General features: G+C 44.6%; 1 protein-coding gene across 1 annotated transcript in view; it reads left to right on the top strand.

Annotated features, from left to right (window-relative positions):
- The window catches only part of PLXNA4 (plexin A4), a gene marked incomplete at both ends in the record, with an annotated part of 402,235 nt that overhangs the window by 289,527 nt on the left and 85,857 nt on the right, over positions 1-26,851 (top strand). Inside the window, 5 exons of the mRNA XM_079549350.1 lie at positions 1,123-1,246; positions 4,463-4,616; positions 6,997-7,096; positions 9,336-9,450; positions 25,870-26,070. Coding sequence (XP_079405476.1) covers positions 1,123-1,246; positions 4,463-4,616; positions 6,997-7,096; positions 9,336-9,450; positions 25,870-26,070 — 694 coding nt within the window. The remainder of the gene's footprint in view (positions 1-1,122; positions 1,247-4,462; positions 4,617-6,996; positions 7,097-9,335; positions 9,451-25,869; positions 26,071-26,851) is intronic.

Below are 26,851 nucleotides of genomic sequence, written 5' to 3'. Positions count from 1 at the left end.
AAACACACAACTTTACCATAAAGATGGAGCAATATGAATTCTAAATTGAGACGTTCATTTTATCTAGTGTCATTTGCTAGAGAGAAGCTAAGCCCTAAAGTTTAAGGCCAGACTCCAAGCTTTGTAACATTCAGAGTCTGCCATATGCTGGATTTGTTTCACATGTGTTGCCTTAGATTCCTGCCTGCAAATCCCTGTGCATAGAGGTGCAACTCTGCTCTTGGAAGAAAGCACGGTGAGGGGTGATCATGGAGCTAATCCTCCACCAAATCCTCTGTGCTTGCAACTAAAACTCCAAAGTCTGGGAGTGGGTGAATAATTTAACATCTGCACTTAGTCTTTATAGCTGATTTTAATGGGGGGTAATAGCACTGCTAATAACGAAATCTATTGCAGACACCCTGTGCAAGTCCATAATATTAGCTTAATGGCAAAAGGTAATTGGCATGCAGTTGGAGCTGTCCTTTTGTATTAACCCTGTGGATTTTTAGGCAGATATCCTCCTTGAAGCAGTGGCCTTAGCAGCACATGTTGAGTGCAGTGCAGATGTATTTTACTCCAAGTGAATGCAAACATGGATTGAGGTGGGACACACCACTGCCAGTTCACATTGCTGCCTTGTGTCTACTCCTGGCAGAAAAGATCAGAGATGGTGACCGTGCTTTCAGCACTCGTGGCAAAGAATGAACAATTTTAGGGACTTCTGCTGAAGTGCCATCCACCCATCTTATTGCCATTCACTGGGAACTTTTTCAGATTCAACCATGGGAACTTCTCATTAGGTGTTTTCAAACCAGATGCCAAAGAAACCTGTATTTGCTAGGGACCACTTTAGTTCCTTGGGTTGGAGAGCTGCTCCTTCTCAGCAGAGTGATACTAGCAGCTCAAAAGTATCACAAATTTGCAGTATCCTTAGAACGATCAAATAACATAGACTATGTACAGCCTATAAGGACATTCATCCCTCCATAAGATGTACCACATTTTGAAGGCTTTCCAACCATTGCAGTCCCAAAGGGAAAAGTGTTGACTTTCCATCTGAAATGATTGCTTCTCCCACGTCCTCCCTGTCCCAGCCTGACTTCATGTTAACCCTGTCCATCTCTTTTCCTGTTTGCTCAGGTGCACAAGGAAGGAGCGGTGTGAGCGCTCCAGCGAGCCTCGGAGATTCGCCTCGGAGATGAAGCAGTGTGTCCGGCTGACTGTGCACCCCAACAACATCTCTGTCTCCCAGTACAATGTATTGGTAAGGAATGTTGTCACTGTCCCCTTCAGGTTTAATCTGCTCATATGGTCTGATAGACCCAGATATGTGCAACCTGGATTCCGCAGGATTGGGAAGGGCTGGCAGAATGATGCAAAGGTGCTCCACAGTCCGTTAAGTTCCCCGATGTCTTGCTTGGCACAGTGAAATATTCACCATGGGAGGGCATATTCAGTCCCTGGTTATCCTGGCTGGAAGTGTGGAAAGAGACTTCCCTTTTTGCTGTGAGGAGCTGAGGGCAGATGTGATGGGACTACATGTCCTGCAAGTGCTCTGAGCACACAGTGAGGTTGTCTACTTCCTTGGGAGAGGGATTTGTGAATGCCTGGGAATGGAGTTTAAGCAAGGGACATTGTCACAGTTAGAACTGACCTTCTAGAAAGAGGACAAGTGAGGACTATCATGAATTACTTCAATAAACTTGAAGTCTGCCAAGTCATTTGAGCAAGCATAATTAGCGCATATGACTTTCCTCAGCACAAAGTTTAGCCTCGATGCCCTAGAGCTACTGAAGACAGCAGCCAATGTAAGCCACGCAGTGAGTGCTGGCAGACAAGTAGATCCTGATCTTTATCTGGATGTAAAGCAAGAAGTCTCTGTGGAAGTTCTAACTAGCTTATTGTTTCTCTCCCTACTCATAACAGCAGAATCTTACATGGTGAATTTCCAGTATTCCCCAAAAAGGAGAAGAGATCCATTTTATCCAGGTTATTAGGGCTCTGTCCTTTTGATCATACTAGTTTGGGCTGGAATTGAAGTGATAATTGAAGACCAAGAGCTCTGTATCTGGCTAAGCTGTTGACTAGTCCCACGCTCTGAAAGGTCTACATGGTGTTGCTGAAGGCGTAGCTGCCAGATATCTTCTAGGTGATAGTTTTTGGAGTACTAGGGTTTCTTCAGTGATAATGAAATCAGCCTTTCAAAGCCTGCATGTCCATTCATTACTGCTTTGTTTCAGCCTCTTAACTTTGCTATGACTTTACTTTCCAAGGCTTCAAACAAAATTGATCTGAGACATCTTAAGTCCTTTGTTCTTCTGGGAGTTCAAGGTTCCCTTTTCTTATTCTCTCAGTAGTTTTTGAATTCTTTTATGTTGGGATAAATCCTGGGGGACTAGCTGGCTCAGGGTGATTGAAACTGATAACAGAATAAAAGACTTTTGCCTCTGGATTACTCCGGCAGGGCAATCCAACCCCGAGCTTCTGACATTAGTTGCAATTGTCTAACTCTTGTCCATTTATCTGGGCAACATTGCCATGGGAATCTCATCCCAGACCTGTTTAGACTGGTGTCCCAGCTCATCCGCCATCACCATAGATAATCTCTCAGCAAACCCAGAGAGGAGCACTGTTAGATGAATTGGTGGTGTCCTTACTGAGTCTCATCTGGGCAAAGGGATGATACTGAGTTCTTGCCCGCAGAGGCAGAGAAGGTATGTGTGGCCAGCCAGTCTTCTATCTTTTAGTTGTTAACAGAGACTTGCAAAGTTTTATCTGAGTGTTTCAGTAACTTGGGGATCAGTGAGAAGAGAGATTTGTTGGAGTGAAGTCTGTGTTCTTCCCTCATTGCAGAAGCTCCAGAAAAGGCCTGAAGGATGTAGGACTTGTTTGTTCCAGGTGAACCTTGGCTCATGAGGTTTATGGCCAAGCACTGCTGCTCTGTCCTTTGCCATATCTTCTCCATGACCCATCTTTATTCCGCGTCTTCTGTGCACAAACAACAATATTAATTAGGCAGAAGTTTCCTCTTCTCCATCTCTAACAGTATATAGATGAGGAGATAGAATGGATTTAGATCGAGTGATAAATCTATCAAACACCCATATATTTTTCCTAATCACCACCAAAGACATGATTTCCTTTCCCACTGCCATTCCCATCACTACAAAATAAACAGATTTCACAAAGGCTTTATGTTATGCAGAGCAAAGGCCCATCTTTGGCCTTTCTATCTTATGTGCCATTAAGGGATAGCCCCAAACCTTCTCTTAGTGAGGAAAACACAATGTGAAGAAGCAGTAAGCAAAAGCAATGATATCATCCTCTCCTGCTTTATCACCTGGACATCACCAACTTATCTTCTGTTCTTTGTACTGGTAGCAAAAACACTTCAGTATGCATTTGTGTCTCCTTTCAGTGGCTGTCACCACAGATGGGGCCTCAGCTTGTTCACAGCCGAGGCAAGTGTGGAGAGTACTTGCATTTGTGCCTGCCTCAAGTGTCTGGCTTTAGTGGTTGACCACAATAGCTCCAAATCTATAGTAGCTCATTAGCAGGTGATAAAAGTACCCTGATATGCTTTTCTGCCTTTGGACATGGCATGTCTGTGATCCAAGGGCGGGTTGGGCAAGACATTCCATGATGGACAGCAGAGGAACCTTAGCTGACCTAATGGCAGCATGAGGGTCCTGCTCTAGAGGAGAAAAACAGCCACATGCTTCTTTCCTTTCCTGACCGTGGGTAATGACATAGCAAAGCTGGTGGGTGCACATGATTAATTAACCTGGGCAATTCTTCCTTCACAGCTTTGTTTATGCATAGCTCCCAAATGCAGCATGCCCCTAAGGCCATCTTTGGTGGGATGGGCAGGAGAAATTTGTTGTGCCTCTAGGGAAAGAGGTTTATTGTGGTGAACTGAAGCCTGTAACTAGACTCTCCTTACGCAGGAACTTGGTGACAGAGCGCTCCCCCATCTGCTGATGCTAGGAGAGCAGGCCGTAGAGAGTTAGACTGGAGCATTACAGTTTCTCTGTAGTCTGCAGAGTGCCTCTTGTGAGTAGTAGTCACCTTCCTCAGAAACCGCGTGCCTTGGGGCCACCAAAGCCCTGGTCTTCACAGCCGGCTCCAAAGACTCCCTTTTTAACCTTACACTTGCATGACAGATAGAGAGCACTCCCTCCCCTCCACTGACCCAGCAGCACTGGGATGCAGTGCAGTTGTCCCTGCATAGCCACGTACCACTTGTGTTGGCATCAGCATCTCATCCCCTTCCCCCTCCACACACACATCCCTCTCCTGAATCGCTGCTTTCTGTTGAAGGAGGATGCTCTCTCTAGCAAGAGGCTCTTTGTCCAACCTCTCCAGTGTAATTCTCTCCTGCTGACCCAGCTCTGTTGTTCAGCTCAGTATTTTTTCTCTCTCTCTCTTTTTTTTTTTTTCCCCCCTATCTCTTCTTCCCTCCCTCCATCTTCACTTGCAGCTGGTCTTGGAGACCTACAATGTCCCTGAGCTGTCAGCAGGAGTCAACTGCACCTTTGAGGACCTGTCAGAGATGGATGGTTTGGTAGTGGGAAGTCAGATCCAGTGCATCTCACCAGCTGCCAAAGAGGTACCACAGATCATCACAGAGAATGGTGAGTACCACACAGCTCTCAGATCTTCCACCCTTCCTCATCCCTTATCTTTATGTCTTTCATCTTGCTTGTTCTCCAAGATTTTGGCATATGGGAGCCTGAGAACAGGTTATGCAAAGCACAGGGGTGAGGGTTATGCTGCCAGTGATTACTACAGCTGTAGCATGAGTGAGCTGAATGCGTGAGTTTATGTGTGAGTGTTGAGCTACACTATCAGTACCTGCTTTTAGGTGCCTATATGCATGGTAGTACATGTCTTCAGACTGCCACCGAGTGGTAGTAGCCTATACCTAACAAAGACGAGAGTCAGATGAAGGATCTCCACTCGCTTATTGCCCAGGCTGGTGTGGTACATCCCAAGTAATAAGATTGGAAATGCTCTCAGCACATCACAACACAGCAGCAAGAAAATCCTGCAGACCTGAACATCCTTTCCACAATTTTATCCTATTCATCTTACCTTTAGATCTGCGCGTTCAGTTGTTCTCTCTGTCACTGGCCATTTTTTGCTCCTGTGCTCATGCTCATTTTGTTGCTGGCTCCACCCCTGAATGATTCAGTGTAGAAATACCTTGTCTCTCAGGATGGGCCCCTTATCCCCAGCTTCATGCCCTTTTTGGCTTCCTTTTTCTAATGCTTTTCTTGATACTTTCAAGAGCACCTGTGGCTCTTGCAGAGGTTTGCTATAAAAACCTCAACTCTATTGATCACCTCATGAAGTGCAGAGAGGATGTAGCCATTATACTCCTTGGCTTCTTGTGAAATATTACTGGAGAGCCTCCAGGGATCCCTACAGGCCACAGAAATGAAGTTACACAAGCTGTCACCATCACCTCCCCCTGCTCTCCCCAAGCTGCACACAGCTGTGTGTGCTCTCCACTGTGGTCCCAAAAGAAGCCCCCAAAGGGCTGTTCTCATTTTCAGGTCCCACTGAATCATCAACTATGTTTGCTTACCAAGATAGCTGCCAGGAACTATTTCCTTGATACAGACATTTGTCTCGGGCCAGGCTACAATCGACAAGCAAGCAAAAATAGCAATGGAAACTCAAGGCAGAACAAGAGAGAGAGATTTATGTGAAGTGTGGTTTCCAGAGATGCTGAGCACCTGCAGCTTGTATCAACTTCAGCAGCTGGTGCTCTGCACCTCTGCAGAGACCAAGTCTTCCATGCATAGGGCCAGAAACTGGATTTGAACCAAGGGATGTGTGGCTCTGTAGAACATCTGATCCCCGAAGCCATCCAATCCTCACATCCTGTTTTAAAATATATGCAAGACACTGGCAAAGTTGTTAAATATGAAGTGGTTAACAGAGCTGTCAAAGCCGACGGCAGCAGATGGGCAGCAGAGTTGAGCACTGGCAGCAAAACGTGCTCAGTGAAGTGTGTGGTTTTGTGTGTGTATGTGGTATGTATGTGTGTATGCCTGTAGGTGGATGAGCTGAGATGAATTGTCGAGTTTACTTTGGCCTGTTTGATTAATGAATCTTTCAGGTTGAGAAGGAAAATAATAGAGGTGAAAGGGCTAGCCAAGCCAAAGTCTTGAATTAAACATGGGTCCCTTCCCCACTAAATTATTGCAATTACTGTACCCAGTCATTTCCCACATGTGCTAAGTTTTGAATGGTGCCTTTAGCATTGTGAGAAGAGGTAGCACTTGACTGTTTGGCTTGGAAGCAGTGGGAAAGGGGAGTTAGTATCCAGAAGTTGAGGCTCAAACTTTGCTGCTGATGGGTCTGCTGTGGAAATGGATTGACACCTCCAGAAGCATACAGAGGCTTATGGATGTCTCTCCCACATTAAACTGGGTTGTTTGTAGCCAAAGACTGGGGTGCATGGACACTGGGGTGAATGACGTGGAATCTCTGCCCTGTCCTGGGTATTGGGCTATATTCAGAGATGATAAATAATGATGGTGAGAAGAAGATATGCCCAATCTCCCACAGGCCCCTTCCTTTGGTGGACTTAAATGAACCTACAGGAATGAAGAACCTTATGGACAGTGCTCTATTTGAATGAGCTTCTTATTCCAGGCATCTCCATCTACTCTTTTGCACTTAGTTTTCCTACTTGCTGACTTCATTTACCACAGTTTTGAAATCAGAGATTTATTATGTAGACCTGTTGATATCATCCAGCACAGACCTTGCTTGCAGTTTTCCAGTGGTGAAGACCTAATGTATCACTGCAATACCATTGTGGAGGCAGATGTACTTTTTGGAGGTCTGAGCTGTAGACAGATTTTATTGCCATTCCTTCACCCTCTGAAGATAAACTAGTTCGTTTACTCAGGACCAGCTTCTTGTTCAGACTGGTAGCATGGCCAACCAACTGTGCTAAAACAGTCACAAACTGATGTATATGTTTGTTTTTTTTCCTAGGAGACCATCACATAGTCCAACTCCAGCTCAAGTCCAAGGAAACGGGTATGACCTTTGCCAGCACCAGCTTCGTCTTCTACAACTGCAGTGTCCACAATTCGTACGTCAAGTTCCTTTGATACCTGTTTTTTATCCCAATCCTGGATCTGCCACAGAACCCAGGGAGGCGTGTGTCCCTCAGGAATTTGGTCAGGTGTGGAGGAGAGCAGCAGTCAGAATGATACCAATAATGATCAGCACAATGCTGTCTCTCCTGGGAAAACCAGAGGTGGCATAGTGAACGTTTGTTCCACTATGGTCCTCCTATGGAGGAGAGCATTGCCTTGAGTGATGGTACATCATCACATGTCCCTCAGGGAAAGGAGGATCAGTGGGAGTTTGCATTGAAGCAAGTCAAAAGCAATCTGTGACTTCAGCAAAGGGCCCTTTTTCCTTCCTAGAAGCAGTTGTTTGTGGATGGTTGGATTCTGCCCAAATATCCGCACCTCCAGCCCTTCTCAGCCCATATCAGTCCTGCCAGCAGGGTCCTGCCCCAGACGTTAGCATGGGTTTGAGCTCCCAAATCTGGAAAGATGGGAGTTGTGGATTCTGTGTGATGTGAACAGAGTGGGGACTGCCCAGCTGATTTCTTCAAACCCATCTTCTCTATCTTGCAATTTCCTTTCCTGCCCTGTGCCACATTATCATGGGATTTAGCTGGTACACAGCAGCTGCCCCACCAGAGTAAGACTGCCAAAGCAGGATGATGTTCTTCCAGCACATTGATCCACCCCTGAGCGAGACTGAGGGCTCTGTCACCACCACTGAGCCATCAGAAGTGCCAAAAGCAGATAATTACTGCGGCTCAGCAATTCACAAGCAAAGGCAAATCCTATTTCCTTGTTCCTGCTGCTTTGACAAACAGTGTCAGGAAGCAAGTGTTGGAGGGGAGAGGAGGAGAGATGGTGGTGTTAAATATTTATGGCATGTTTTGGTTCCTTACTTGACAAACTATAATACACTATCCATTTTTAATTTGATGTATCAGAGCAAGCACTTGTTACCAATTTGAAGAACAGCTCGCTGTACCAGAGCTGAGAGTGGATTGAAGTTGAACGAGATTTCACAGAAAGACAGGGCTGAGGGTGTGTGTCTGCCTGCTGCGCTTAGCCAAGCTATCCTGGAGGCATTTTTTTCCACTCCTGCCCATTAAAAACCCAGTGGCACATACAGACCAGGAAAATTTCCTTCCAAATCCCTTTCAGGTATTTCAGAGACTGCAGTAGCATGAAGATCTCTGACAGTGAGCAACCAGGAGTTGTTACCATCTAGTGCTTGTTTTGTGTAAACAATTTGTTATGGCTCAGTGTGGTTCCTGGTGGACAGACATCATATCAAATAAATTAAAAAATGTGATGTAGGTATAAGTCAGCGCTGTAGAATAGTCTTGAAAAAGTGTTCGCAGCTCATGCTCTGTGAGGACTATGGGTGTAGGAGAGCAAATGGTTGCAAAATGGTGGGACGGCTCTTTCTTATACTCTGAATAGGTGACTTCATAAATACGCCTTCTGCTACCCAAAAAACTGCTGGGTCTTCCTGTCTCTGCTGAGACAAGGAAGAACACAGCCAAAATATGTGCAAGATCCCCATCACTCTGGACTCAAATCATAATAAGAAGCCTGTGGGACAGTATATCCTACTTGATCCTGAGCTTGATGCATACCACTTTCTGGTTGTCCTCTGCATGACATTTGAGGGAGGCAGGATAAGCCAGATGAGAGTGCTGGTGCACCATGACTGCCCTGCATGGGCACCGCTATTCTTTCAGCTTGAGCACCTTCTTATGATGTGTTCACAGCTCTCAGAGCATTGCTGCAGTTTTGCACAGAAGAAGTGAGGCCATAACAGTTTCTCATCTTATCGTGAACATCCTCTGATTTTTAATTTTTTTGTTACACTCAGAATCTTGTTATGGGCAAAAGGGGAGCACAACTTGTGTATGAAGCCAAGGACCTGTTGTAAATCTCATTTGTTTCATTTTGAAGTAGTAACAGGGTAACCAAAATACAACAAAAATATGATTAGTCTAGTTAGAATGAAATTAAAGCAGTCTAAATTTTCTAAATAGTATAAGACACATCAGTCACTGCAAAACCCAGCTTAGGCCATAGCAGGCAAAGTGCCATCTGGAGACCTGATGATATCAGGCCAGTTCAAAGCCTATGGTTTTATACTAGTATTGTAAAAGCAATGTTTGGCAGACTATTTTTATCTCTGAAAAGCACTCTCAATCTCCTGGTCTGTCCTGTTTGTAGAAGAGGCCAGGCTGTCCAAGTGACTGCTTTTCCCTCCATCTCCAGGTGTCTGTCATGTGTGGAGAGCCCTTACCGGTGCCACTGGTGCAAGTACCGCCACGTCTGCACTCACGATCCCAGCACCTGCTCCTTCCAGGAGGGACGAGTCAAGCTGCCTGAGGTAGGCAGGGGCACATGCTGTGTGTGGGGACTTCTCAGAGATCATGAGATGATGTAGCCTTTTTGTTTTGCTCAGACCAACAAACCATGAAGCCTTCTCCAGCTCCAATCCTACCCTCTCCCTGTTCGGCTTGCCTTCCGCAAAACCCTCACTTTTCCCTCCAGATCTCCTCTTCCTCATACTGAAACCCATTTGAAAGATGGTGCTCATCCCCAGAGTGTTGGCACATCATGCAGAGAAGCTCTGCCCAGTGACACAGCTGTCTGTCAATAGCAAAGTGCTGATACCTGCAAGCTCTGCTGAGAGCCGTCATATACTGGGTCATAGTCCTTGTCAAGATATAGCCAATGTCTGTGTGCTGTTGGGACTAGCAGGGCTTGGTGGTGGTTTCCATCCAAAAATAAGGCACAACTATAGGGAGTGTTCCACCTCAGGAAGCCATTGCATCTACCAGCAGTGGATGACAAGTCCCTGACTGGAAGCAAGAGGAAATACTGGTCACGCATTTTCACCTAGAGAGAAGAAGAGGATGGTGCCTCTAAGCAAATCTCCAAGCTACTGAGATCTGGAGAGTATTTAGGGCTATGAAAACAATGGCAGTGTATTTCAGCAGTGCTTCAAGGATGTTGGTGGCTTTGTGTGTTTAGTGTCTAATGGCCAGTACACCAAACTGCTTCCAACAGAGGCCAGGGAATGCTTCATTGCCAGTCTCTGAGCTAGAGCTGAACTGGACCTTGGGGCTTAATACAGAGCTGGCTGCTGCACTGCAAATGCTGTCTGGCTGTATTGTAACTAATGAGCACTTGCAGACAAGTGGAGCTCAGGAGAATACAAATAGGAAGCCACTTAATTACTTCCTGGTCAGGAATGGTCTGAAAGCATCCTGGCCTGTCTGGTAAATGACCCGAGATGGCTCGTTGTATGCCTGGCCCAAGGGACCAGTACCCATTAATAGATCTGATATCTGCTGAACCACTGGGCACAGAGGCGGCTGCTGAAATCTCCATCGACGTGCGCTGCATTTGGAGGCTGAAATCCACACTTCTCCCTGCACTGCTTGCTGGGTCTTGTGTTCTTAAAATATTCCCTTGCCTATCCCCCAGCCTGTGCCCCAGACAACCCAGTTTGTTGCACCAAAGGACATGCTTGTAATGGTTTCACACTCCTATGGCATCCACTGTCCCCTCCCACTACTCCCTTAACATATGTGCTGGTTGAGATGTCCTGGAGCAGACATCCTGAACTGCACAGGCGTTGGGACAAGTCATAAATATTCACGAGCAGGGAGGTTGCCAGCTCTTTGTCTAGCAGGATTCAGCATTTGCTGTTAACCTGCTGGAAAACTCACTGAGAGCTTAGAGGGTGGATATTTGATACCCTCTGCTTGGTGTGAAGCGGTGCAGCAGGCAGTCCAGGGTTCAGCCCTATTCCAACTAAAAGGAATCTATTACCTTGCATACCTCTCTCTGGTGATCAGCGATAGAACCCACAGGAATGGCATGAAACTGTGACCAGGGAAGCTCAGTTTGGATATGAGGAAAATGTTCTTTAATTAGAGGGCTGTTGGGTATTGGAAGAGTCTCCTCGAGGAAGTGGTTATGTCACTGCTGGAGTTCAAGAAGAATTTGGACAATGCTTTCAGCCAGCTGGTCTGATATTTGGGTGTCCTGTGTGGAGCCATGAGTTAGACTTGGTGATCCTTATGAATCTTTTCCAACTCAGAATATTCTATAATTCTGTAAAGCCTTTGGCAGAATCTGGTCAGTTTTGGTAGATGCAGTTCTCTGTATCTTCCACATCAGGAACTGGAGGTACCTCACTTTCGTGAGCAGATGGTATTTGCTGGGGCACCGTGTCATCATTTATCTCCTCTGGCAAACCTCTGGCAGGCTTTATGCACTAAGCACAAGACTCATCTTCCCAATTCCCATCTCTTCTCTCCTCCAGCCACTGCACATGAAAGACCTACAAGTGTCAGTGCATCTCCACCTGCCTCAGCTTTGTTGGTATTTCTGACTTTTGTTTCCATCAGAAAGATCGTGTGAAACTCTTCATCATCCCAGTTCCATAGGGAGAGAATCATCTGGTTTTTACTCTATTCCCACTAAGATCTTGTTCTGAAGAACTGGGGAGGAGGCAGTTGACTTGCAGCCTTCTCTAGACCTCCACTTTTGAGCACACTTTTTCCATCACTGTATGACCTCTCATTGGGTTTCTTAAAGGTGCCAACTTCAGACAAAGAGACAGTTCAAATCTGAGAGGATTTGTCTGCTGATGCTTTCTGTCTTGCATCCCCTTTAATAGATGTTTTTCTACTGAGCTTCAAATACTCACACTCCGATCTTGCAAAGCATCAAGTAAGTGTTCAAACCCTTAAAAGACAACTATTGATCTACAAGGACTGACAGCATCATGACATACAGGTACATTACAGTGGTCATTGCTAATGATGGTTTCAGCCCCTTCAGCTTCTGGATGCAGCAAATCCACATCTGGGCACAAACCTCTTTCTCATGGGAGACATTTGGTTGTCAGCTGCTCAGTTCAGAGCTATTTTTACTATCTGCTGCACAGATAAAACACTTCCCAGCACTGGAAAGAGTGGATAGTATCTGCAAAAATAACGACCTTGCAAAATTGAAACTATCAGTGACAGCTTTCTGCTTGGCAATGTGAGAAATGTCTTGTACCTTTAGAGTCGTTCTCATTGCTGTCTGAGGCTCTCAAAGACAATAGAACAGGGGAACGACAGCGTCACCAATACATCTTGACAAATGCATATTTGCCTTCTCTGCATGGCCAGACAGATTTTGTCAAATTACACTTCAAACTTTATCAATTTACACTTTTGACAAATTACAAAATAAATGCTGTGCATACATCCCACACTTCTCTTAAGAAGCCATCTTCTCACTGACTCATCTCTACTATTTTTCAGTTTCGCCTTTAGTTCTTTCCTCTTCTGCCCTATACTGAGCTTATTCATTGAGTTCCCTGAACAGCAGAAACCATTTGGTACCTTGAAGCCAAGCCTGGTTCTCCCTTGCCCTTTCAGACCTCCACCCACTTCTTGATGATGTAACGTGACTTGGCAGGTTAACAGGGCTGAGGTGCACTTCCAGCCCTCCCAAAGCTGTCTTCAGTAGAGCTCCCAACAACTGTGAGTGGGTCTGTTTTTAATGGCTTTTCATCTCCATCTGCAAAGCTCCTTCTCTCTGCAAGTACTTTTACTCCCTAAGGATGCAAAAAGGGTGTGTTCAGCACCATCTGGATATGAGTGCCTCTTAAACCTGGAAGTCTTGAGGACATGCTGATAGGAAACTACTACAAGCGTGGGATGGTTGGACCATCCCATTTGCAGTCCTTCCCTGAGACTACAGAGCAGATTAGCATGGCTGGCTTCCAGGATCATATGGTCTGCTTGTCCTATGAATCTCTCTGCCAAGCAAATAAATATTAGTGCTACTTTGTCACATGAATCAGGGCCAGAAATTCTCTCCCTCTGTAATCATCGTTATTGGCATGCCAAGCCTTCTCCCCTCTCTGACACTGATTTTTACTTTCCCTTTGCTGACACACCTACCTCTGGGTGATTGCTTTCTCTCTTTGCCTGTACTGCATCTCACTCTTGAGTAGGTTGAGGCTTCCCACTCTCCAGATGGTTTGATTGGGCTGGTACCCATCGTCCTGGGACCAGCAAGAAGCACAATGAAGGGAGCCTCATGCCCTTCTGCACTTCTGACTCCACCATTTCCTTAGCATACCTCACCAGCTTGTGGATTTGCATGGGTTCAGCCTTACTGTCTTTCAAGTCTTCTTCATGTGCACAGAAAAAGAATTCTTGATTATTATTTTTTTTTTCTTTTTCTTGAAGTATGAGTTCTCAACTAGTGCGGAACACAGGATGAATTTGAGACTGGAGAACAGAAGGATGTTAGCCATTATTCATGCTGATCAGAAAGGAAAGTGCTGTTATCTTTGTATAGTTAGTGACCTACTGTCTAAAGGAGCTTTTGAACCATACTGAGGACATTTGTGATCAGCCAGTCCTGGGCTAGGACAAGACAGCTGCAAAACCAAACCCTTCTATCACCCTGCAAAACCAAACCAAAGGTGACAAATAGGATAAAGAGGCACATCCCACACTGTCTGCAAGAAGCCAGGATTTCATACCTGTCGTTTGTTCAGTACTTGGTGAATCAGCTCTGCCCATAATGGAGCTGAATCAACTGCTTTTGGTGCCTTGGGAAAACCTGTGTTTGCTCCTGGTTAAGAACTCCAGCATGGTCATAAAGCAAGAGTATTTATGATTATGGTGCTGAACTCAATCAAATGGGGTTGATGATGTCTCTGGATGATTTGTGGCAGAAATACTACACCTTGACGTATAATTTCCCTTTACAGCAGGTTTTTGAAAGCCAAGTGCACTCACTTGAAATATACCGTGTGAGTTCTTGCTTTATAAAAGGGAGCTGTTATTATTGCTATTGGAGGCAGGAAGGGAGTGAAGGATGAAAAAAAGATGTTTTAATACTTATGTGAATTTTTTTATTTCTTTGTTGTTGGTTTTGTTTTGTTGTTTTTTTCTTTTTCCTAAACAAAGCAGGTAGTAAAGATGGAGAGAATCACAGTCTGCAGAAGGGATCAGGCTGTGTCTATATTTGTTTTTTGCACATTCTGTTTCCCCTTTTGACATTTGTTGTTGACCACTGCAAAAGTCATGCTGCAGATCCAGCATTGCACTGTGAAGCATTGCATTGCAGCCTAACGACCGATGAAATCAACCTTTCCTTATTGACACAATCACAAAGTAAGAGCTCGTTCATTCTCTCTGTAAATGGAAAAGGCAGCCAACAAGTATTGGAGGTAAACTGAGGCACAGAGTATTATACAAATTGATATGAAGTGTGATAGGAATTAATCACGCCTGATGTCTGTTGCACCTGGTCCAAGTGGCATAGTTCTCATGTCAGCATTTCCCAAACATCTGCACAAGTCTGGGCTGGGGGTTGAACGGAACAGCCTACTTGAGTTGGTGGGATAAAAGATTAAGTCTTCTTTTGTGCCATCTTCTGAAAGATGAACACTATCTTGTTCTAGGCCTTGCAAGGATTTTAGCTTTGTGTAGGGGAAAGAGAGGGAAAAAAAGGCAAAAGCGAAAAGCAAGCCTCGATAACAAATCTGTTATCCGCTGGGTTTAAAAGATACATAATCATTTAATTACCTTGAAGGAGGTTTTCATCTTTCTCTGCTCAACCGATTTGCGTGTGCCTGTGTTTTTCTTCCTCCCCCAAACAAGCTTTTTATTAAAAGGATTTTCATCTGCTGCCTGAAAAGAGAAGAAAAGATCTCGCACCAAAGTGTTTTATGTAGAGTTGTACGTGCTAATGACAGTAAAGCCCACATAAAAGAAGCAACTGCTTCAAATATTAATTTGTCAAAAGCGGTAGAAAGCTGTGTGAGCTGCATGCTGGCGAGCAGCTGCTGGAGAGCAGAGTGCTGCTTTGCCTGGTGCTTGCTTTGCCTCTTGCTGAATGAAGAGCTGTGCTGGCAGCCTCTGCAAAGAAATGCGCTGGTTTGTTGCTGCTTGTTCCTCTTGGGGGAAAAGAGCGAGACAGGAGGGAAAAAAGAAGGCAAGGAGAGATAGTGACAGATTGATCTGAGCTGGCAGACACCTATATTTCCCTATTATGGAGTTTTAGGGAACTCAGCAGCATCCTACCTATCATGCTGGCGCATCCCAGCCTGGCTCAGGGAAAAGCTTTAGACAGTCACCATGTCACAGAACAGGCAGGTCTTGAGGGACCCCAAATTATAGAATGGCTTCGGACCTTATGAGATCATCTAGTTCCAAACCCCCTGCCATAGGCTGGTTGCCGCCCACCAGAGCAAGCTGCCCAGAGCCCCCATCCTTCTTGGCCTCTAAATGACACCAGGGATGAGGCATCCACAGCTTCTCTGGGCATATGCTGTCCTCTGGGAGGAGCAAAAGGAAAGTGCCCAGCTCTTCCTAAAATGCATCCCTGCATAAATGCCTGAGTGGCTGCATAGAGGTGGGGTTTAACACCCCATGGGCCACCTGATAAATGTGGTGAACTCTCTGCTCCCTTGTATGGACAAACCTTCTGGCAGTGCATCTTCAGTTGTTGCTGTGGCAACTGCTCTGTTTCCCTCCTACTTCTGTTTCCAGCCTCTGTTAACTCGGCTAGAGTGGTGGCTGCTGGTGGCATCAGTTTGGGGAGGAGAGGAAGCCCACCCCTGCTCAAATTAATGTCTCAGGGGCACTAGTGACAGCTGCAGGGAGGTCAATACCGGAGCACCGAATAGTTCCCCGCTTGTTGATTATCCACTCACTTATTCTAGCACCTGTCTATCATTAAGGGGAGGTGTAGTTTCTATGGAAACTGCAGAAACCTGCTGCATGCAAGCGATGTGAGCGGGAAGGGGACCAGCAGGAGAGGTGAAGGGACTGGGAGCAGCTCTAGGCAGGCAGCAGGGAGCATGCAGATCCTAACAGAAAGAATCTGCACCCCATGCAGCTAAGATCTGGCATAGCACTGCACGCATTTGGTGCAAGTATTTGCATGCAAGCAGCATGAAGGCTTGGTGTTCATCAGCTGCTTAGCTCACAGGAGGGTTTCCAAGTGTGTGTGATGGAGTCTGGTCTTCTTGACATCCTGTCCAGGGGGTGGCAGAGGGGATCCAGGAGGAGTCTAGTTGTAGGTTTGGATCGGGTTGTAGATCAGGACTCCTGCTGATTTGGAATTTCAGTCCTTGTTCATTGTTTAAGCATTTTTTCAAGAAGCAGAAATGTGATGTGTTGAGGATACCTCCACTTCAGAAGCAGTCATTTAAACAATTATAAGAAGAAATTACTATGGAGTAGGTTGCCCAGAAAAGCTGTGGATGTCACATCCCTGGAGCAGTTCAAGGTCAGGTTGAATGGGGCTTTGGACAAACTGCTGGCAAAGTGGATCACGTAATTCCAGTGTCCCTTATGGCATGGTTATTGGAAATAGGTGATCTTTAAGGTTATTTCCAACCAAGTCCTTCTATTAAATTAAACGCAGAAACTACAGACAAGGCAGAAATCTTTCCCCTTGTTCATGTAGGCTGTTCAAGCATGGCAATAGAAGGGAATGCTGCTCAAAGGAAGTATCAGGCATTATTTGGGGCCGTGGGTTTCATTTCAGCAGATGAGAGTTTCATTTCTAGCTCTGAGTTGGCTTGGGCACGTTCACATTTCTGTGCCTTTGCTTCTCTCAAATCCTCTTATGATTTGGCTAAGCACTTTCTGTTAATAGGTGCTTGTACAATACCTGGAGCTGTGGTCTCAGTGCGGGCTGTTCATAAGTCTCTGAGCATTTGCAGATTGGATACTTTGCTTTCGTGAGAAACCATCGCTTGCACTGACTTAAACTGGTGAAGAAGATGGAAGAACTATATGTGGTTTGTTCTGTTGTTTTTCTGGCTACCTTTTATCACCTCTGAGACTTTCTATTCCATCATCCTCCAGCTAGTGGAGGAAAAGGATAACTTCTGCATTCACTTTTAGCAGGTTTTATGGAGGTAGATTTGCAGAAAATCTGTCCTGATACAGGGCAACTGTATCATGTCTCTGTTGAGACTGGGAACCAGACCACAACAGACTGATGAATGATGGATAAAGTCCTCTCTGTGAGCTGTTCATCTTCCATCAATACACACATTTTTTCACTTTGGGTCTTAGGATATAGCCTCTCCAACCATGAGATATATTTGTGTAATTTCTTGGAGCAAGTGAGGGGAATTTGTTTGAATGTAGATGTGAGAAGCATCTGATACTCAGTACAACATGTTATTCATACCAGCTGGGCAGTTCATCTTTGTAATGCAAGATTATTTATCCCACAGGACAGAGTGATCTCAGAATGCAACAGGGTAATATTCATCTGTCCCCTTGAAATAACATCAAGAACAGCTTATGTTGTTTTGATAGCTTGAGTCAGTGCAATGCCATTGCAAAGCCTCAAGTGACTACAGGAATTTCTGGCTATCTGGACATCTGTTAGGACTGCTGGTGATCTAGTGACACTCTGAAATTGGAGGGAAAAATTGTTACCAGAGAGGAAAGACAGTTCCCCTTCAGTCTTTGCAAAGGGTGATGGGTGGCCTGTCTCTCAAGAAGGAATTTTTTGCTTTTCTTCATTGCAGTATCATCTGCATTCACTGATTTGGAATGTGAGCTTCTGGGACCTGGCCAAGGGGAAACATTGTCAGGATGTTGAAGCCACAGATAAGAAGTAATGCTGGACTGTGGCTCCTGCCTTGACTGGGACATCCAAGAGGCTGAGCCCAGAACTTCTTTCCCCTGTCTTGTCTTTGCACATTGTCCATTTGCTTTGGCTTGGATGTTATCTCATGCTGTCACAGATCTCAGTGAGGAGGAGGGTGATAAGAGCCATGATATCACTGTCCTGACATTGTGCAAGCCAGGGTATTATGATTCTCTGGACTTCTGTCCTGGTATCCAAAGGAAGCAGGATCGCATCAACATGGTCTGTGTGTGTTCATCCAGTCCATCTGTTACTCAGTCTCCTCTGTTGACTTCTGAACTCATTCATTTGCAGCCTACTTGGGCCAAAGATTGGAGCTCTCAAAGATATTAAGTTCCTACAAATTTTGTAAAATATGGGAAAGTTAAAAAAGAGAGTTTCCGTTCTTTCTTATGAAAAAGCACTATAGTTTGTGCTCAACACTTGAACTAGACAGCAGAAATCCCCTTACGAGAGTGCTGCCAAGTGACTTGTTGTTTCAGAAGGAGCATTGGTTGGTTCCTTTATGCAAAAATCATTTGTGGGCAGAAATGTATGGAAAACCTAATTTTGTTAAATGACATGTTGATGTCATCGGTAGTCATGTAGGTGACCAGTAAGGAGTACTACTGTAATGCTGACACTTTAGAGACTCGTTGGTATGATGGTGCAGAGTATGAATATGCAGTGCTTTGTTATGCATAAAAGATCTTTAGAACCTCAGACTTAAGTCCTTACAGAAGAAGTCCTGCTAGATAGAAGGATGCAGTCTTGTAGAATATAAATAAAGAAGGTAGACATCAGTGCTTTGTAAGCTGATTGTGCTCAGCTGTTCTCTGCCCCATGCTTTCCGTGACTTTGCACAATACAGTTTTACCATGTGTGATATCTTAAAAGGACTGGCTTACCTAAGTAGGGTTTTTATTTCACAAGTGTCACCCTCCTCAGTGCACACACTCATACTTCTTATGATTTCAAAACCAAGCATTTGTCACTCAGGAAACACCAGAACTGAGATTGCTTCCACATCTCTCCTTTGAGCAAATGTACCTAATGACACCTAAACACCTACTTTTATTTTCTCTGGTCCACACTCTCCATCCAGTGACCAGAAGGTTCCTGCTCTCCTCATCATCGCTTTTCCTTCTGAATATGCGTCAAAAAGACAAAAAGCTGAAGAAAAGCTAACGTTGTGTCTCTATTTAAAAAGGATTAATGCAGAGCTTTGCTAATTATGGCAGGCTGACCTTGATCCTGGTGAAATAATGGACCAGCTGAGAAGGGCTCTATTAATGAAGTATTAAAAGAGGGTAAAATCATTAATGCTGATCAGCAGAGATGTGTGGACTGACTTCAGAGGCGGAATTGTCTTAGGTCAGGATCCAGCTCTCAGAAGACTTGGGCCACTTCTCAACACGGCCTGCATGGCCTTGGGGCATCACTTTGCTCCCAATCAATGGGATTCAGCAGTGAGCCACATGAAAGGAGGTTGGTTATCTTCATTTAACTCTGTATCTGTTCTTTGGTGGCCAACTTCAGTCATTGCTCACTAGCTTTCACAGCACTGAAACCAGGGATCTAAGAGGCAATGGCAGATGAGCGAATTTGATCTGATGGTAGTCCTCTATTTAGCAGTGATGTCTGTGAAAGTCACCACTGAGGTGTGTAGCTGCTAGAGTGGGCAGAGCTTAAACAGGGCCACATCTCCCCCACAGGCTGAGCTCCAGCTTCAAAATCAGCCACCTTTTCCCAAGCACCAGAATCACTTGCAGTATCTGACAAAAGAAAGCTGTTTTTTGATCCTGACTGCGTGGAAGACTCTTAACTAGAAAGTAACCACTAGAAGTGACAGCTATGCAAGGACTCAATTACCCCTTTGTTGTCTCTGCAGATGTTTAGACTTTCCATAAATCCTGTTGCTTTCTCCTCATCAGCTGCCTTTAAAGTTCTGAGCATTTTCTCCCTGTGTTATTACTTTTGCTGTGCCAATAAATAAGTACACCATCAATCAAACTAACAGCACTGTAAACTTAAGAAGTGAAGATAAAATATATGGTGCATTAAAAAATTCTTTGACTGGGTAAGCTTTTTGTAGCTGGTTTGATTGCTGCTGGTGCCGATGTAAATTTGGGGGAAATATGTCCAGAAATTTATGAAGCTTGGAGTCCTGCCTGCAAAACATTGACCTGATTCCACTTTATAACCTAATAACGTTCCCCAGCACTGTTCGTGTAAATTTTAAATATAATTTTATGATGCTAGGAATTAGTGGTGTAATAATGTAAACACAACATGGACTATAACTCACCCCTTTGCTCCTGTAATGCCAGGCCTGTGGCTGCTTTGTTCTCCAAATTACCGTGGGCCTGGGAAGTTGTGTGAGGGTTTAAAAGTGATTCATCGTTGGAACCAACTTGTCATCCAAAGCTCTCTGCAGCAGTGCAGGGCAGCTGATAAAAGAGTGACTGATTTTGCTTGGGCAGCTCTGACCCAGGGCGACTGTATCAAGGTGCAAGAGAGAAATTCAGGCAACATATTGCAGGCAGTCCCTGCTGCCTCTCATATGGCAATGTGATGTTTTCCTGCTTTTTATCCAGGAGAAATCTGATTACTCCAAAATCAATGGCAAAAGGTCTGTGTATACGATTTCTTTCATTTTTTCCTACTTCTTTTCATTCCTTTCCTTTCTCTTTCCTTATTGTTGTTGTTCATTGGTTCGGTTTTGATTTTTTTAAATGATTTTTAATCTAATCTAAGAAACGGGGCGTCCAGATGCTGTGGCCTAGATATTTTTATAAAGAACCAATCCATGTCTCTCAAATCTTACCTTACTAGATTGATTACAGTACAGAGTGGGCGGGTGAAAAAGCCATTGTGTTGCATCTTAGTAGAACAGATGGATTAAAAAAATAATTATTATTTACATAATACATGAGTAAATAACAATCTGAGTATCATTTGTTGTGGGATCCAAAAGGTCTTGAGGGAGGAATAAACAGTTCTCACTTAGATCATGTGATAATGTTGGATATTTGGAAAAAAAATCTCTTCAGAAAGAGTGGTGAGGCATTGGCACAGGGTGCCCAGGGAGGTGGTGGAGTCACTGCCCTTGACGGCGTTCAAGAAAAGGGTAGATGAGGCATTGAGGGACATGGTTAGTGGGCATGGTGGGGATGAATTGATGGTTGGACTTGATGAGTCTTGGTGGTCTTTCCAACATTACTGATTCTGTGATTTTATGTTTCTTTTGGGCAAGATGGCTCAGACAAGCACAGAGATGGCAATTATGAACAAAGGATGTATAAAGGAAAGTTTTATTAACAAAACAAACAAAACAACAGCAACAACAAAATGACACTGAGGATGAAGAACTGGAAATTGATATCAGGAAGAAAAGTGAGCTAAATGTAGTGAGTTTTAAAGTGAAGGAACTGATGCCGGATATCTGGATCTGGATAATGAGAATTCTCTTTTGGGCCAAAAGAAAAAAAAAAGAATGAAAAATAGTTTTGAAGAGTTGGCTTTCTCAGCAAACATGCCTACAGAGCAGTCAGCAAAAGATGGGCTCTAGTTTCCTTCTGTAGAAAGTGGAGATCCTCTCAATGCCACCAGTGATCGTGAGGGAGCAATATGAAGCAAAAATATGAAAGCTTCCCTCATGTAGATGCTCTGGATGAATCATACAATCATAGAATCAACGAAGTTGGAAACGACCTCCACCATCATCCAGACCAACCATCCACCTACCACCAATATTTCCCTAGTAAACCATGTCTCCTAGTACAACATCTAAATGTTTCTTGAACACAAGAAGTGCACAGGAGAAGACACATTAACTGAGAGCCTAGTGAAGGGCACAGGCTGCTAACAGATGGATGGATCATTGTGAAACCCTTGTTTCCCTGTAGGATGTCTGCATTTCATATAATTATAAAATGGCTTGGGTTGGAAGAGATCTCAAGGATCATCAAGTTCCAGCCCCCATGACACAGGCAGGGTTGCCAACCCCTAGATCATGTGCTTGATTAGATTGCCCAGGGCCCCATCCAACCTGGCCTTAAACACCTCCAGGGATGGGGCATCCACAATCTCTCCTGTTCCAGCATCTCACCACTCTCTCAGTAAAAATCTTCTCCCTGACATAAGTAAATAAATCAAGAAAATGGAAAATGTTTTGGTGAGATCTAGGCTCATGGTACTGGCCATAAATTGCAATACTAGAACTGTACTAAATAATTTTAGGAGCAACCCCATGCAATATCACATGATCTACATGTTTCATACCTGGGAAACAATAACTCAGTATTTCTGATCCGTCTCCAGTTTTGACTGTGAGATAACATGATGAGATTCCCAAGAAATCATAACTAGACATGTATGGGGCATTATGAAGGAAGCAAAGCAATTAGCTCAGGGCTAAGACCACACAGCCTCTGAGAGATTTCATCCCACTCTTCAGCAGAGTCTTCTTGAGTGCATCTCTGGATGCATTCAAGGCCAGGCTGGATGTGGCTCTGGGCAGCCTGGTCTGATGGTTGGCGACCCTGCACACAGCAGGGGTGTTGCAACTAGATGATCATTGTGGTCATTTTCAACCCAGGCCATTCTATGATTCACGATGGCACTTCACTGGGGACTCATTCAGGTATAGCAGTGATGAGGGCTGTAACACTTATATGAGAGAGAAGGAGACGGGGGGCTCTCATATTGCTGAGACTTTGCTACTTCTGCTACAGCAAAACACATTTGCAGGCATTCTATGAGGAGTTATAAATAAGGAAAATTAAACTAGCAACAATCCAATGAGTGCAGCTCATTTCTTGTGGTGTTTTCACTACAAAAGCTCTCTGACTTGATAACTGGCAAAATTTGGTGGTTTGAGGAGTGCATCACTGCTGATATGAGTAATTGGCAAGAGTGGAGGATATTATTTTTAAAGGGTTGACTCATTTGGAAGCGTTTAAGGAATAGAATGAAGCGACACACACAAAATTAATCAACAAGAGTCAGCTTTCACATATGCCCTGCTACAGATTAAACTGGATTTTAGCTCCTCTGGAATCTGAACCAACTCCCCTTATAGGGGAAGGCTTAATTTATTATATCCCAAAGACAAATGGCATAGAATTGTGCCTTTCCTTTATACAGTAGTTGATAATGGGTGCTTTTACTTCCCATCCATGATGTAAAAAAATGCTCTTCCAGCATAGGTGATGCACACTGCAGAGAAAGGACAAAGAGAAATTGATCAAAATTGGCAAGGACCCTTCTGCTTGCTTCCTGCAGCAGGGTCATCTCCGAGCAGGTTGATGTTGTACCCTCACATTTATAACCCTGAGCAGGCACCCAGAGCTGACTGGGCAAGGCTTGTCACAGGCTACAAAATGAGTTGTGTTTGAATTTGAACCCGGAGCCTAGTCCAAGTTCTTAGCTTTTATGCAGCACATCACCTAATGAAATTGCCTTTTTCCCCCCGTTTCAATTAGAAAGAACATTAGGTCAATCAGATAAAGCCACATTGGGAGGATTTCCTCTTTATGGCGCTTGCCTCTTCAATTATCTATAATGAACTTCCTCACAGCACTGCAAAGCTTTTTATATGCAAACGAATCCTGTTTTGGGGCTGCCACAATCACTGCTTGTTAATGAACTTGAAACAAGTGTTATCGGAAAGGTTACAGCACCAGTGGTGGGGGGAATGGGATAAAGCTAAACAAGAAAGACCAGCCTGCAGAGCTGGGATTGGCCTGCAGGTAACATAGTTGACTATCTTCAACACCCGTCCTCCAGTCCCCTTCAAAGGCTTTTCTGTTTGACAGACATCAGGCAAAATGCCCACTCTTGGGACATGGCTGCTCAGCAGCAGATAGGGCTTTCCCATCCTCCTGTCCCACTGATTCACTCTGCCAATGCGTCTCTGTCTCTCAGTCACTCTAGCTGGGGGAAGAAAATAATGAAAAAGATGGTGCCAAGGTCTGTTCTTATGCCCCAAGAGAGAAAGGGAGCTAATTTGTAGACCCTGGAACATGTTGGATAGGCAGGATTGTGCAAGAGAAAATATGCAGGTGTGGAAGATATAAGGTCCCAAAAGGTATTTACATATGGTGTCAGGTGGAGTGATCACAACTGGACATCTCACACTTACTTTAACATAGCCCAGACCACTGGGGTGGTCTTTCCCCTGTCCTCTGGGGTGTTACTGGGCTATATCACATAGGGTTAGGTTATGCCTCACTTCCTAAAGCTGAATAGCTACTTAACCCTGCAGCTAACCTACATAAATGCCTTGATAGGATAAGAGCATTGAACCCAAGGCTAGAAGGACTTTCTATACTGTCAACCATTGTCCTCCTGTTAAGAGAAACACTTCAAGTTCAACTATTGTGTCTCAACATTAGCAGTTCCCTGGGAATATTATATCATATTATCATGGCGCGGGACAACAGCAAGAGCAGGGAGTGTTGTAACAAGGTGTAGCTCCTCAGGGATTCCTGAGTGTCTCACCAAGCCTCCTTCTCCACTGCTTCTGTCTTGTGTCTTGTGATGGAGCATAAAGTTAGTGAAGTGCTGCACAACACCAGAGCTCCAAGACAACAGAGAAACACTGTGTTAGAACTCATCACTGTGCAACCAGATCCAAGATAATTCACCTTCATTATGCTCCAGTGACTGTGTGCTGGGCTGTCCGTGTTCTGATGTTAGACTGGGCAAGGCAAATTGAAATCCATCGGCAGTTGTCAAGTACTTACACCATTAGCATCCACCAGTAAGCAAAGATAAGAAATCAGGTTGCCCCAGAGCTCTTAAATCCCCAGTAGCAAAGACAGACAGACACTCTTTGGGCACTGAGGAAGGCTTCCAGACTTCATTACAGCTGCGTGTTGGGTGGATGCTGTGGATTTTCTTCCTGCCCCTGGCCATGGATCAGCTCACACCCACAGTGTGATGATTGATATCTCTTGTAATTCTGTTTCTGGTTGGTCTAAGTGCAGATGTTACACATCTAATCCATTTCTTTATCTTCCTAAGCTGTTTGCTTCAGTAAAATGTTTCCACCATCTGCTCTAACAAGCTCCCAGGCTCTCATAAGCCATAAATTCCATTTCCAAGCCCTTAAATTCCTTTTCTTATTCTTCAGCCCTGGATCAATATTTGTATCTTCTTGTTGTCCACTGTCACAACTACAGGTTAAGCATGTATCTGTTTAGGTAGAAGTTCTCCCTGTCTCTGCTTGTACCAACTGAATCTGACTGGGCTTGCTCTTGGGATGGCGACTATTTAAGAATCCCATTTTACATAAAAATGACTTGGATTAGCAAGAAAAACACTGTAGTAATTTCCCAAAGGACTGATAGCTTCCAGTGGTCTAATGGTGCCACGAAGAAGCAGTACTTTGCTGCTGTAACTAAAGCTGTGCAAATTCATCTCACTTTGAATGCAGCTTTCTCCATCACAGATTTGGGTGCCCAGCCTGCTACATGGCTGAGTTAACCACATCCACCAAGCACTGAGCCTTTTTGGAAACAATTGCAAATCTTTCCTGGAGATCTTCACACATATTAAGTAAGAATTGTTTCTTGGGAAAATAATATAGGTATTATTTTATATATAATAATTATTCTGTCCCTTTCTAAGCCAAATCAAATTATCTTTTAAATAGCCCAGACTCTGTTTTAGAGTGTCATGCTTGAGCTAGCTGGATCTGTGCCTTTTGCACAATGGCACATTGGTTTTTTTTGGTGGAGGCAGGGAGTTTTGCTGTGATTTTGTGATTTCTTCACTTCTTGTGCCATGGCATCGTGACCAGGCAAAGTCCCTGAAGAGGGCAGAACTGCTTTTCTACTAACTCATTAATGGAGCAGGCATTAAAAAGCACCAGAAGTAGCATTCTTGGGTCATGAAAGTCAAGGGTCTCCAGTGAGAAAAAGGAGATGGGAAAAGTCTGTAAAAGCACTCCTTCCTCACGTGTTTATCTGAGCCTTCTCAGTAATACCCCACGAACCCTTTGTAATAGGCTGATATGGAGGGAGGCACAACAGCTTTGTAAAAGTGAGAAGACTGAGGACTCCACACAGGTTTGGGAAAATCATGTGTTGACTTATTGCGTGGTATTCTTTCTCCCCAGGACTGCCCACAGCTGCTGCAGGCCGAGAAGATCCTGGTGCCAGTGGAAGTGATCAAACCGATCACGCTGAAAGCCAAAAACCTGCCCCAGCCACAGTCTGGCCAGCGAGGCTACGAATGCATCTTGAACATCCAGGGCAATGAGCAGCGGGTGCCCGCCTTGAGGTTCAACAGCTCCAGCGTGCAGTGCCAGAACACTTCGGTGAGCAAGCCCTGCTGCCTGTGGCATGTCTGGGAGGGCAAAGGAGGACCATGAGTGCTGAAACCTTGTCTGTCTTCCCATACACCCAATTCCAGCTAAAGTCAGGGGAAGATTGGTTGGTAGATTGCAAACTACCTCTTTTGCTCCTTAAGTTTGGCTTGCGTTAACGAACAGTAGTGCTTCATCCTTGGATATCCCAGCATTTGGCCATGCTGGAGCTCCTTAGCCACAACCAATATACATTTTCTCATGGTTAAACTGCCCATACCCTGCTGGTGGCACACCCTTATCTGTATTCAAGATGGTTTCCAAAGGGACAAATGTTAAAGTCAACACTGGTAATTAATGTTATTAAATGAGAAAATTGGTGATAGCCCATAAAAATCCACATAAACAGTTGAACAGGCACCAGCAATGGGTCCAAGATAAGTTTGAGCCAAACCTTCCCCACCCACTGATCCATCCCATGACCTCTGGTTAATCCCTTTAACACCTCCATTTCCCTATCTGCAGTGCAGAGCCACTAAATCTCTTCGCCAGAGCCCTCTGTGAGTCACAGTGGTGCTGTCACTACAGAAATATCAGTCCTTGGGGCAAACACTGGCATTGCTGCCAGGAGCTGTGAGTGTGTGTGATGGTGGTCTCCTAACACTGCTTCTCCAGAGGTTTCTCCATCAGATTCATGTCTCCTAGATGTGCATTTGAGTCATTCTCATTGCTATTACGAGATGATTTATTAGCCAAAGAGCTAATTACAGGCTTTAGCCACTTCACTGCAGCT

This window comes from Tetrao urogallus (assembly GCF_951394365.1).
Source record: "Tetrao urogallus genome assembly, chromosome: 1".
NCBI classification, from domain to species: Eukaryota; Metazoa; Chordata; class Aves; order Galliformes; family Phasianidae; genus Tetrao; species Tetrao urogallus.
This window is presented reverse-complemented; position numbering and strand designations above follow the sequence as displayed.